Genomic DNA, 13,118 nt, shown 5'->3' with positions numbered 1-13,118 from the left:
GAGGAACATGAGATTAGCCTTTACACTAGCACAGTGAACTAAACGTAATTCACTTTCCGATTTGCCTCCGACTCCGACTCCGATTCCGACTCCGACTCCGATTCCGACTCCGACTTCCGACCGCTACATAGTATCTCGACAACAGTTTAAAGCGATCCCACATATTGACCACCTTTCCACTCTCATTCTCCTAAGCCGTTCTTAGTTCAAACGCCAAAATCACCCAAGCGATGAAACTTCATTCGACAATAAGAACGATAATGATACCGATGTTTGATTCTGCTGCTTAAATTTTTGTGATTTTCAAAAACCACTCTAATCAGGATTATCAAGTTAGATGCACAAATTTATCCAACGTTTGTAGGACTCGTAATCTGTACACTCACCACTCATCGCTACGGATATGTGTGTAAACAAGATACATGCTGTCGCGAGCAAAAGAATACACGTTTGCAGGCTCTAAAATTTCCATCGCAATGCAAGCGCAAACAATAGAGTCTTTTCTTTTGTTGTACGGAAATACCTTGCAAAGAATCGCATAATGCTTGCGAAGATCAATAGATCGCTGGACTATTAGATACCTGCTTGCTTTTGCTATCGAAATCTCGATCTTTAACCGCAGAATAGTACGATCATCGCAGCCACTGTGTTCTCCACCGAGGCATATACGTTAAAAATCTCTGAGATGTCAAATATTGCGATTTGATCAGGCATCCCGCACAAGACATCCATCTTTTACCATAGAACAGAAATACTGCGCAGTGCCATCTGGATACACGGGGAGAGCAAACGGTGCATGAAGTTTACACTCCGTCGACTAGGCTACGGGCAGCGGTACTAAGGCAAGATGGTATACTAGTCACAAGAAGGATGTTATTGAGAGGGAGAAACACAGTGACGCACGTATACTCCAATACCACAATTCTGGACGTCACTGGTAAGATACCCAGCAAACGTCATAGTTTTAACAAGTTTAAGTGCAATCAAGACCTTACGGATAAAGAGGTCATCAAATTCTACAACCGCTATGCATGGTACGCGACTCCAAAGGCTATTTAAGCTTTGAGACCAAAAGGAAGTTTGTGTAACTGATGTTTCTCTTAATTTTACCTAAAAGTCGAATGCAGATGATTGTGTTCAAATATGCGATGTTGTCTGGAAGATGGTTGAAGCGATTAAGGCCACTTGGCGATACTGTTTTCTCGCTGACGTGATGACCTGCACCGTCGATAAAGATCAGCTCAAATTATGATCATTGCTTTGCTCATCCAGGGCATCAGCACGGTCCATCAAGTCGAATGTCGAACGCCGATCTTAAGAGGAATATTATGCATTTACATGACAAGCTGAGTAAAATGTATTGGCTGCTTCCAAAGTTGCTCGATCCACTAACCATTATCTATAATCTGGACGCCATGAACACCAAACCGACATTCCTGATAACCTTCTACCTGGAAAAGAGCCAGCATTCATTGGTATACGCGCTAGTTAACCAATCAGCCGCCTACATGCTACGTTTGCTCCTATTCAGCTATCCAGCGTCGTCCCACCGTTTCGGTAATTCTATGATACGAAATCGCTGCGATTGATCGTTGTAAGATTCAGGATATATGCATCGCCCGCTCTTTTCTTATTAAATTAAAAAATTAGAGATCACTTAAGAACAATTTCGTAGCAATGAAGCTGGACACCGAATTTGAATGCTCATCAGGATGCTTCACATCGGAAGAGTGCTTTACCAAAGCTTAAAATGGAGATTCGTATGATGCTTTTCGTAGTTTTTGTAAAGGATCGACTTTAAAAATCATCCTCAGTGACGGTGATCAATGCGCTTGAAGCTGACAATATGGACTTTTAAGTGCATAACATTATATCATAAAAAAGAATGAGCGGCTAGGACTCAAAAGATGCCTATGGATTTCAATCTGCACTCTTGTTCTTATTGACAACCAAAGTTCTGTGAAGATGTGTCATTCTACTTAAGATCGATGTGATTATAGAGTAGATGTGTCGAATTTGTATTATTTTACTTATCTGGATTTCTTTCATTAATGCACCACAGCGAGTCAAGTATAAGCTCGTGCTGTTTGAATGAGTCACTTGCGATCCTATAAAGCAAAAGTTTTTGATGGATAATAGTTGAAAATATATCTTCCTCGGTAGTGGGAATAACGATTAGCCATACCAAAAGATTTGGAAAATGCACAACATGACACAAGTCGAGAAGATTTTTATAATCAGATCTAATTCTTTGGGCAGCTCTCAATCGTTGAGCACCTTTGCAAATCAATCAGGGACCGGCGCTAGGTCTTATGATATTCCTCTCCGCGAGCGTCAGCTCTTTAAACAGCTTTGCAAATTTGTTTGGCTTATTAAGTCTAGAATTACCACAACAGTATTGTGATAATCCTAGATTGTCTCCATACAGCATCGTGAAGACGTGCAGAAAAAAAAACTGGGTTTGATCTTTCTTTATATGTCTCGTGTCTCGTCTAAATTTTTTGGAAAGTGAAAAGATGAACCCATGAGATGGTCACAGCTTTCTTTCCAATTGCCAGATTCGGAGAGTTTGATAAATTGCCTGGTATAGCTCTATTGAAGTGTCCCACAAATTGTCATCCTCTTGCAATACTCAACTGGCGCCACGTTATTACTCATGATCGACCACCTCCACATCCCCAAAATTGCTAATTTGTTAAGTCATTATTTCGATATTCGTTATCCTCTCCATACTTCTGAAAATCGAAAATTACCTATTTAATATACAGCTTGATCCCAGCAAAATTCTGAATTTGCCAGCTTGACTGAAAATGACGGGCACGCCTATTTCACCATTTCTTGCTGTCCGCTTCATTCAAAACTTGACTATATCATATAATTGAACTTTACTGTTTCAAAAGGTTTACTTTTGATAAATGTCACAATAGTTTGTGACTTGTCAATGACGATTTACGTGCTCACGACAGCTCGCCGTGGTAGACCACGCGCAACTTCCTCTAGCAGCGGATGAAAGTATGTACGTGTGTGTAATGTGCAGATCATGTAAACCATCGCCTTGGTGGACGTAATTTAAAGACGTTTGTACTGTCTGTAAATCTTGGATCTATGAGTGTGCTTTCTTCTCTTAAAACATTATTGAAACAGAAAAAGCAAGTTAATTACTTTATCTGTTATCAAACATTACTTGCACTATAAACTGGCGCGTGTTCTACACCGCCGTTGTATCAAAGCCGCTAAAATATTAGAGTTGGAGCGTCGTTGGCCTCATACTGCACCACATAGAGTTTCTATAGCTAAACATAACACACACCACCATAAACAGATACAATTACTTGTAAGCAACTGCGTTATTGAGTCAAATATTCATGCACATACCAGTATATGTGCGCGTGCTGCCCAATTCAGTGAGCTAGTGCTTTGGCTGTGCTGACGTCTTGCTCGCTATCAATGCAGCTTTGACCTTTCGAAGAGAATCACTCATCAGATTAGTATCTGCTAGCTCCTGTAGCAGTTCCGAGATGTCTTTGTCATTCGCAATAATACGCAGCTTAGACAAAAGGTACCGACCAAAATCAGCTTTAAAGTCGGTCACTGCCCTATCCAGTTCGTCAAGATTTGTCAAGGCATCAATGTCGAAGGTTTGACTATGCCGCAGATTCGGGTACTTATTATCCACCTTGCCGTCATGATTTGCCTTGAAGTTGGCCAACAGAGGCTGATAGTAGCTGCGCTTCAAGTATACGGTCGATTTCAATTTCATGAAGTCGTCGAACAGGAAATGGTTTTCTTTATCCAGTGTCAACTGCAATCTCGTCATCTTCTGACCGTCAAGAGAATCATGATCATGTTGAAGGTATTGTAAAACTTTTTCATTTTTCATGAAGTTGCCACGACCGATAGATCTGACCCAGTCCTCAAATAACAATCTCTCGAAAGCAAGACCAATCTCATCGTTGTTCCTTATCGCCGTCGTTATTGAAGCATACAGGTAGGGGGCTTTAACGTTTGATGCTAGAGCTGAAAAAATATACCTGTCTTTTTCGGCTGCATCACGCGAAGCATCAGCATGAACTTCTTGATACCACTTTACAAACTGACCCATGCTGAATATCTTGTCCGATCTTACATTTTTGAATTTGGCAGGGATTTTTGGGGCACCATCTATCTTCTGGTATTTGTTGGTGCGAGTGTTCAATTTAGAGATGAAGGTGACAAGCCGATCGATCGCATTGGTTCTGCGGTGGAAAACTTGATTGACGGTTGGTGTCGAGCCAATTGTTGGGCCTTGATAGGCTAGTGAGGGCACACCACTGAGAGTTACAGCTGCACTTGCAACTAGCTTCGAGAAACTGGAGGCAGTCACGATCATCAGGACGACAAGACGTCGCACACGCTTCAGAATCATAAACATGGAGATGATAAAGTTTGAGCAAAGAAAGTTGGAGAATGATGCGAGAAAAGATAAAGGCGATATGCACGATGCAGTCCGAATAGGTCGCAAAAAAAAGCGTTTAGTGGGATAAGATTATAACGATCGGTGCGATACACATTACAAAATTGACATCAATATTAAGTCACGATTTACAGCAACCAAGTATGCAATGCCCACGAATCCTCTTTGGATATTTGCAAAGAAGGTTTCCTCAAGTCGTTCCCACCCGGACTTTACCTTTTCAACAAGGAATGAGTCTTCATCTTGCATCCCAACGACTTCTATCATATAGATGATATCGGATGACCTGACCAGATCTCTTAAAAAATTTCTAACCAGATGTCTGCTCAGTCGCCAAGGTTGCTTACCCGTATGGTTCACATATTACCCATTTAGTAAGTTTGATATGAACGACACCTGGCTTTTCTAATGGGTGGAGCTCATTCAACATGAACGCTCCGGCTTAATGACGACTTGGTGGTGTTGTATTGCATTTCGTTAGCGTATACTTTATGGTCCTTTTGGTTAAAGCATATACTATGAGGAAAGTAGATAACAATTTTTTTGTATGAGTGAAAACCTCCAGGAATTATAATGGTCAACGACTGGACTGTTGTGACTTCTTCAAGTAAGCATCAAACTGACGGGTGTGGTACGTGTGCCTCACATTGACTGCAAGACATCGCCATTTTTCGTTTGAATGGCGAAGAGTATCGCGGTGCAGTCCCGAGCTGGCTATTCTTCACTCCAGCTCAAAAAAAATTTCTTGGCTCGTGCTGGTAAGCATCAAATTGGTAAATAAGTGAATTGAACAAAGAACCTGGTGGTGATTGCAGCTGTTGCTCAGCAAGCTCGACTCAGCCGTGTAGCTTCAACATAGATGGACGCATTTTGAGAGCTTCTAACAGTGTTTGGTGTAATAAAAAAAAAATTTTTTGAAGGGAATGCGGGGAGGGGGATTAGAATCAACAATGTCCCCAACGCGCTCATCGATAGCTGAAAAGTCTTACTATGGGAATCAATTTTGCTCTTACAGATGTCCGATGGCGACATTTCTGGTAGTGTATCCCCAGCGAATTCATGTAGTAAACACATCCAAGCGAGCGAAAATAGCCTTGACTGGCCAATTGTCCTATTACCACGGGACCAGCTAAAGACAAAAGTTGATTGGTGGTGGCACGAGCAAACATGTCTTTATATCATGTCTGTAATGTAATGCAGCCTTTCTACCTTACTTTTCTGCAGCAAATCCTTATTTGGAATCGATGATCGCACTAAAATCGTGACTGTATGAAGCTAAGCATGCACAATTTGCTACTTTTTGGTCCAGAACACATAGTGATGCATACCCTTTTATTGTGTATGTGCTTGTTACATTATTGCACTAGGACCATGAAGAAGTATCACAATTAATTCTCGATACAGATGAAGACAGAACTCCCTGAATGGGATTTGTGAGACAAATTGACTGCTAAATGGAAAAAATAATGATTTGTAACTGTGAAACAAAAATGATACATCAAGTACCATGTAGACTATGTTTAATCAAAAACACTCTAGCATTAAAAGATTTTATGTATTGATCACTTGAGCGGCTTACAGTTTGGTACCTCCGATGGTGGGCGTTAAATACCTTAGTTAAAATTGGCTCAACCACGGTGCACAGTAACCCAAAGTTGGCGCCATGAGATCATAGATCAGACATGTCCTCCCGTATAACACCGAAACTGTATGAAGTAGGGTGTCTATGACATCTCACCATTTCCTTGTTTGAGCGTCGTGCAGTAAAGCTACTACAAATACCTCAATCTAAGGCAACATCCGTGTTGGATAATTTGTATGGTCGCTGAGAATATATTCCATGTTATAGGCACCCAGTGTTTCCTAAAGTGTAGACCCATCCATTGCGGATGATAATACCATCTCTTTTCCGGTGCAATCAATATCATTTTAATCATCTCCGTGCCTGGCAATACTCGCATGCATTTTCTGAAGATAATCATCAACAATGTATACCGCTGTAAAACATGTATTTTCTTTCTAATTGAGTCACAGTGGACACGTCCCCTATCTGTACCATTGCGCAGCCACATGAATGACAGTGATCAATGTCAGATCAAACTACAATTAAATCGTTTTGCCTATTCCATCGAAGGTTTTGGAGGACACCAAGCCGCTAAAGCGCTCCAAGCCGCCTTTTAAAGGATATCACATTAGTTTCTCTCAACCCAGCAGAGATTTGATTTGAGGGACCCAGCTCGAAGCCTTCCTTTGCTGTCTCAACCGACTTGATCGATGAGACTCCCAGCTCACCCTGTCTTATCCATCTCAGCACGGTATTTCCATTGAGACCGCGGCTCAAAAACGCACCTTCGCAAAACATACGAATGCAGTTTCCGTACTTGGCATGCTGATTCGGTCACATATTCCTTTATGTTTAGTCAATCAAGTGTGTGCAGCACAGAGTGGCGCATCGAACTTGAAACTATTAAGATTATTTTACATGGCTTTGCAAAACCCAACACGTTTATCCTAACGACCAGCAAACTAGGAATATACACCCCACGTCTTAAAAGCACGCTTCTGTAGAGTGGAGACCTGTTGACCTCGACCATCACAAGCTAAATAAAGCTCAATTCTTTTCCATTAGGAGACCCTACGCCTATTAGGTCTCAACGTTTCATCGCAATGGTCAGTCGTCCAGCTATCCTTGTAAGCCTACCCATTTATACCTCAAATGTCAAGTGTACGGGGCAATTAGAGACTAAATGTCTGACACTTCCGCGGATGTAGCCCTTATTGAAGCAAACTGCTGCCTAGTGGTGAAGGAATCACTCATCTTGGGTAAAATCAATTGCCTCTAGCACGCATATTTGGCCCCGTCTAACCGACCATCTTGTATCGAAATTTGCGATACGCATTCATGCAGCATTTACGACTTTTTGAAAAGCCATCGAGTGTACATAGAAGATATAGATATCCGTGCATGCAACACCTGCACAGAGGCCCTCCATGAATACCGTATTTGTTGCTGATTTTTGAAAGATTAGCCGACATTCCGACCATGACTTTCCGAGGGTGTTTACCGCTGCATTTTCTTTGCTGGAAATTGATTTTGGTAGGCGGTAGCGCTTTCGAGCCGTCAACCGTTACTTGAATTATCACCGCAGTATTAGTCAGATCTAAACGCCCATCAAGCGGGTCTTGTCTAGATCATATATAAACAAGATAGTGTCCTGCTGCAGGGGGTACAGGCTTACAATGGCTCAGCCGTTGAACCAACGGCAAGTGCTACCAAATGCAGCGGGAATGTCAAGATACCTTGCACAGAGATAGTATCTGGTGGCCTGTACTTTTAACGCTAACCAGAGCGCAAAGACTAATGCAATTACCGTATCTTGGATGTGGAGCACACCCCTTTTCAGTACCGAGTATTTTAATAGTTTTAGTTGAAGAATGAGCAATTTCAGATAACTGCAGACGAATAACCAAAACGCGTATTGTCGTCAATAATGATAAAACTAGGATAAACCATTAACCTCTGCCTTTTTGAAAATGTATTTTCCTCGACCGTACCGATACTAACTTTTTTGCTACATCTTGGCACTTTACTTTGGTAAGCATGAGTTTGCTTCGAAGCCAAGGGCAATAATGACACCATGTTAGGTGTACGTAAGCCGTAAGATACGTTACGTATCCCCGTCGCACCCTTGCCATCAACATGTTAAGCACACTAGGGTCACATTTATTCTGCTATATCAGCCATTAGAAGATTCTCTTCGAGACCAACTGCACCGGATGGCTATTCCTCTTGTTGCACCAAACAGTTCCTTTTCATATGCAATCACAATCGGCATCGAATTTCTTTTTCTATGTGCTTTCTCTTCTCTATGACTTTAGCAACCACAATGCATCTCCGAAGCTTTCTCACTCTTTCCGTGAGACATACGACAAGGTCTCTCGCTGAGGATGAGATGCTCATGCGATCCGGCTTCGTGTACGTTCCCACTGCAGAGAGTATTACGACCCTTCCATCATGTACGTTCCCACTGCAGAGAGTATTACGATCCTTACATCATAGAACACGTTAACGTCTTGCTCCTTCTAGTGAGCTGGACCTGACCCACCGAGCAGCGTCTGTGCGACTACAAGTGCGATAGTCACAACTTTTGCGGATCCAGTTACATCGAGATTATGGATTTAATATATCACGAGTTGCCCGTCACGACAAAGTTCTCGTACACTAATGCGTGTGGGCATTATACTCAAACTGAGAGATTCTGAAAGACGGTCACGGGCGGTATTTAACTTCTCGGGTCTACACATTTTGGGAATATCGCCTGATATTAAAGGAACAGCTGCTAAGTAACTAAGCTCGATTCAAGAGGGCCGTACATTTTGTACTGAACGCTGGCAAAAACGTCAAAGAGTATCATATTCAATTTGATCACTTAGTGAAGACGGCATGCCTTTTTGATTGCCTCATACTCAACTAGCCAGCTTCAGTAAAACAGACGATATACAGGTTGTCGATTAAGACTGGTTATCGCAGGTCAAAGCACAAAGATCGCCGAAGCGGCTGCCCACCACCGGAATTTCTTGTAGTCAATAGCCCTGTTCATGTCCATGAGCCTCCAGGTACAGCTACTGATCAAATCCAAACTTGATATTGAATCGGGCTTCATCCACTTATGTAAATCACGCAGCGATGCGTCTCGTCTCATGAGATATGGACAGAAAGTCCACCAAATATCATAAGTAGTATAGCGCCGGGTCAGCTTTACCGAAGTTGACCTCATTAACTTCTCAAAGTGAAAGTACCCTTTCCACTCCACCAGATACCGGTTACAGCGCTGCATGACACATTGCCTACTCCTAACAGTCAACTCTCCTTTGCTCGTCAAGCAGAGCGGCGGAGTTCGACCCTCCGCCGACTGGATCTTGTGAGCTTGGTGTGGCAGCACGTTCTCGGCGACTATTGTTGCGTGGAAGTTACTGGCATGGGTTACTTTTTTGCGATGCGCAACTGGATCGATTGGCTTGAGGCGTCGCGAGCGCTCAAAATCGTATCGCTGCTTTAGATCAGGAGTTAGCTCGTTACAGACCACCCGAAGGAAAATAAACGTCACAAACGACATTAAATGTGGGACATACGTTTGAAAACTCCAAATTTCGAGAACATACAACTACATACTGCATAACGTTTTACACTATTTCTATGGAAATTGATGAGGGGTATAGTTGTATCGTACTTTGCACAAACTGATGCCAGCAGTCAGCCAGGCCAAGCCACGTTTTTTAAATGCTGCTTTAGCAACACCGCAGTGGCTTACGTCTTTGCAGGATCTGCCTGCAAACTTTCGAAAAAAAAACATCCCGAAAATTCAATCTTGTCAATGCAAAACATACCCTTGTCTGTGTTGGCTAACAGCTTGTTTGAGTGACTACATGTATGAGAACGTTTTTATTTGACTGCACGACTTTTGTGCCGCTAAACTAGATCTATGCATACAAACAATGCAGCCCAAAAAAGCCGTGCCGAACAATTGAACGTCGCTAGTGCGCTGGACTACTCCCAGGAGACCCGCAGGATACTCAGTGCAGTGAAGAGAATATCCTAGTATTTCTTCAGCAAAGGAATATACCCATTGATTAAGCCAAGATGCTGAACAGGATACAACTAGTAATGTTATTGTGCAGCACAGCGTTTAGTATGCGCCAGGGTAGTGATTACGATTCTAAAAGAAAAGTTTTCAATCGCACCTGTCATTCGACTTTGAAATAAAATTTGGGACTGAGTAGAATAACCCAATTCGTCGTGCAAAAGAATGTTTGGCACGGTGCCTGGCGTCAGGGGCTAGATCAATCTCATGACACATTCTTCCATTCAGAAGACACGCTTGAAGTATCTCGCGTCTCCATGTCGTCATACTCTTTTAATAAAAAAAGCCTTCTCAATCTTCGAATTTCTTGATAAACGAGCGTCCTTCATTATTGTCACTGATCGGAACCGTCGGCGCGTCACACGGTAATATATCTCAGCAGTAGATCGTGACAAAATAAACACTTATTAATAACTTAAGGGCGTTGCCCTTCGACTTGCAACTTATTGTTGCTTGTCTCAACTGCCTTCTTCTCGGCAGATCGCTGCCTTGAGCCGCTCGTACTCGTCCCGACGGGCACTATATCCTAACATGATCTCACACAGTCAGCATTGCACATTTCACCAAATCATAGTTTTTAGCTCGCAAGCAGTCTTATGTTCTGCACTAAAGCTGTCGCAGCGAAATTACCGGACCAAAAACACTCTTGGTTCCTAACAGAGGTGGGCTCAAGACTCGTCATAGCTCTAATTGCTAGTAATTATGTGGTACGCAATCTGTTCGACTTCTAGTCGGACAAGAAAACTTTTAAGTCACGTTTGACCGAATGTGAGATCGTAATGTGAGCTTAGATAGAGGAGTAAACAGCGTCTCACAATGACAAACTCCTCAAATTACTAAAAAAGTACTTGAAAGAACATTTGACACTTTGTCTCGTCTCTGTCGCATGTCGCACGGATTTAGTTTGTGTATTTTACATCATTAATCCTTCCAACAGGCGCGTCGCAGAAGATTGCACGACGCTCCTAGTTCGATTGGAAACTTATTCACATAATCCTAGACATTGATAATGAACGCCGATAGCTCTGCAAAGAACAATTCTGGGATGTAACAATCACCTCCTTTTGTATTAGTCGAACCCTTTAGACTGTAAAAGTTATAGCTGAGACGTCGGGAAAGGTCCCATAAGCGCATTATTATTGCTGGTAGTTGAGAGGTAACCGCTTATCTTAGGCGACCAAATGCGCTATGTTGTCGGGTCAGATCAAGGCAAACGTTTGTCAAACATGTCATTTTGTCCTCTGAAAATTGTTGAGTATTTCAGCTTTTTTACGTCAAAAATTTTGTTTCATTTTAACTAATCGCTGTGGGATTGACGCCAGGTGATACTTGGAATGTGGCGCGCCTCACACGTGAGAAGATACGTTAATAGTAGTCTGCGTTAGCTTACGTAAAAGAATGGAAGCAGCCGCTCTAAAGGTGCCAAACCGACATCCTCTCGTCATAGTAACGAAATTTGTTCAAGTTAAAACTGTAGTTAGCAGAAAAGAAATCGATGTGCATATCGACAGCAATAAATGCCTATGTGACACATCGTGTAAGCTCAGGGCTGATCCTTTTCGGATAAGCCATGACTCTTATCTATATTGACGACTAATCACGGTACTTTATCGTGAAGCATCTCCATGGTCGTTCAAAGCTTTAAACTAACTGTGAGGGTCAACAATGGAATGTTATTAAAACAAAATAAATGTTGTTCACCTTTAAGCTTTATCGAAAAATCTACAACTTAATCCTTATAGGCGGAGTCAATTTAAAAAATTAAATTAGTTGATACCACGTGTAGCACTTGACTCGTTGCGATGTAGTGTATATCGAATTATATACCTCGTAACCTCAGGCCAAAATATATCGTTCATTGAGATTAAAATTGAAAAAGAAGTAGATTACCATATCAGCCAATGCTGTTATCTTCCGGTTTGTGTAAGCTCACACAAAGGTAAAGTCCGATGTACCACCAGGTTCAAATTAGACCGTATCGCCCGATAGCGGCAGCTCTGGCCCACGTAAGTTGCTGTCGTATCTGCCGATTTTTTGTTGATTGGAGCAGCAGCTTTTCACGCTTGATTATGATATGAAGCTTAATGTTGTAAGTCCCGCAAGTACAAACGAGAGCTTGACTTGATTTTTTTTGAGTAATCGAGCATATCAAATGTTCATTGATTTGCAGCGCTCGCGATATGACTTGGTCGAAATCCTGATGGTAAACACATAAAACGTACGATTTACACTTCAAAAGATATTGTATACTAAAAGCAGCAACGACAGCTTTTTAATTACGAACAGAAGGATGTCCCAACGCCGACAGTAGAATTTTTAGTCACATTCTTTTGATGGCAATACATAATCTTTTCAAAAAAGGCACTAACATTATTTTAGCATGAATTTTGATTGTCTTTCAGCATAGCCCAGCACATTATAAATCACATACCCGCAAAGGTATCAAGATGGACGCTGGGGGTTAGATTCTGCTACATGATTATGCATTGGATGACAATAAAAGGTATCACTTTCGAGAATTGAACGGCGAGCCATGCAAATGACAAAGACGTTGGTAATATATGTGCCTGACTGTCGCATAGAAATATTGCGGCTACGATAAAGAACAATTACTTTAGATATCAATTTCGATTTCTTGAATGTCGTAAACAAATCACCTCATTCCTAATCTAGGAAGAAGTTAGTATGTGGGTGTCCAAATCCGTTTTCACCATGGTCAATCATAACCCAAACGAAGGAAACAATCAAGAAATTCACTCAGTACGCTTCTGCCTACTTGGGTGACCTACTTCTGAGTTTACATGCCCGCTTTTGATCATCAACCTTAAATAACATCGAGTGGCAGAGAAATGATATACGACTGATTTCGGCCTTATCACCAACGTTAACATCTGTAGCGTATGGAGCGCAACAGCATTGTTGCAATGGGTCAGGTCCCATTACAGAGATGATGGAGTACGATACCCCCATTTTAGGGGCCGTGTAAGCCATGTCAAGCACGTGCTGTAGGGTTTTTTCATTAT

The 13,118-nt window shown here is 41.9% G+C and overlaps 2 protein-coding genes across 2 annotated transcripts; both read right to left on the bottom strand.

Annotated features, from left to right (window-relative positions):
* Positions 1–3,409: 3,409 nt before the first annotated feature.
* On the bottom strand, positions 3,410–4,102 carry PHALS_09107 (uncharacterized protein; the record flags this gene model as incomplete). The annotated part of the gene is made up of 1 exon (XM_024724546.1): positions 3,410–4,102. One exon carries the CDS (start codon positions 4,100–4,102, stop codon positions 3,410–3,412), a length of 693 nt encoding a protein of 230 aa, XP_024575412.1.
* Positions 4,103–6,608: 2,506 nt separating this feature from the next.
* Positions 6,609–6,841, bottom strand: PHALS_09106 (uncharacterized protein; the record flags this gene model as incomplete). Its single annotated transcript, XM_024724545.1, has 2 exons — positions 6,609–6,746; positions 6,803–6,841. The coding sequence occupies 2 exons, from the start codon at positions 6,839–6,841 to the stop codon at positions 6,609–6,611; spliced, it is 177 nt and encodes a 58-aa protein (XP_024575411.1).
* Between the last annotated feature and the right edge of the window lie 6,277 nt (positions 6,842–13,118).

This window comes from Plasmopara halstedii, assembly GCF_900000015.1.
Source record: "Plasmopara halstedii genome assembly, contig: Scaffold_350, whole genome shotgun sequence".
Taxonomy (NCBI): Eukaryota; Oomycota; class Peronosporomycetes; order Peronosporales; family Peronosporaceae; genus Plasmopara; species Plasmopara halstedii.
This window is presented reverse-complemented; position numbering and strand designations above follow the sequence as displayed.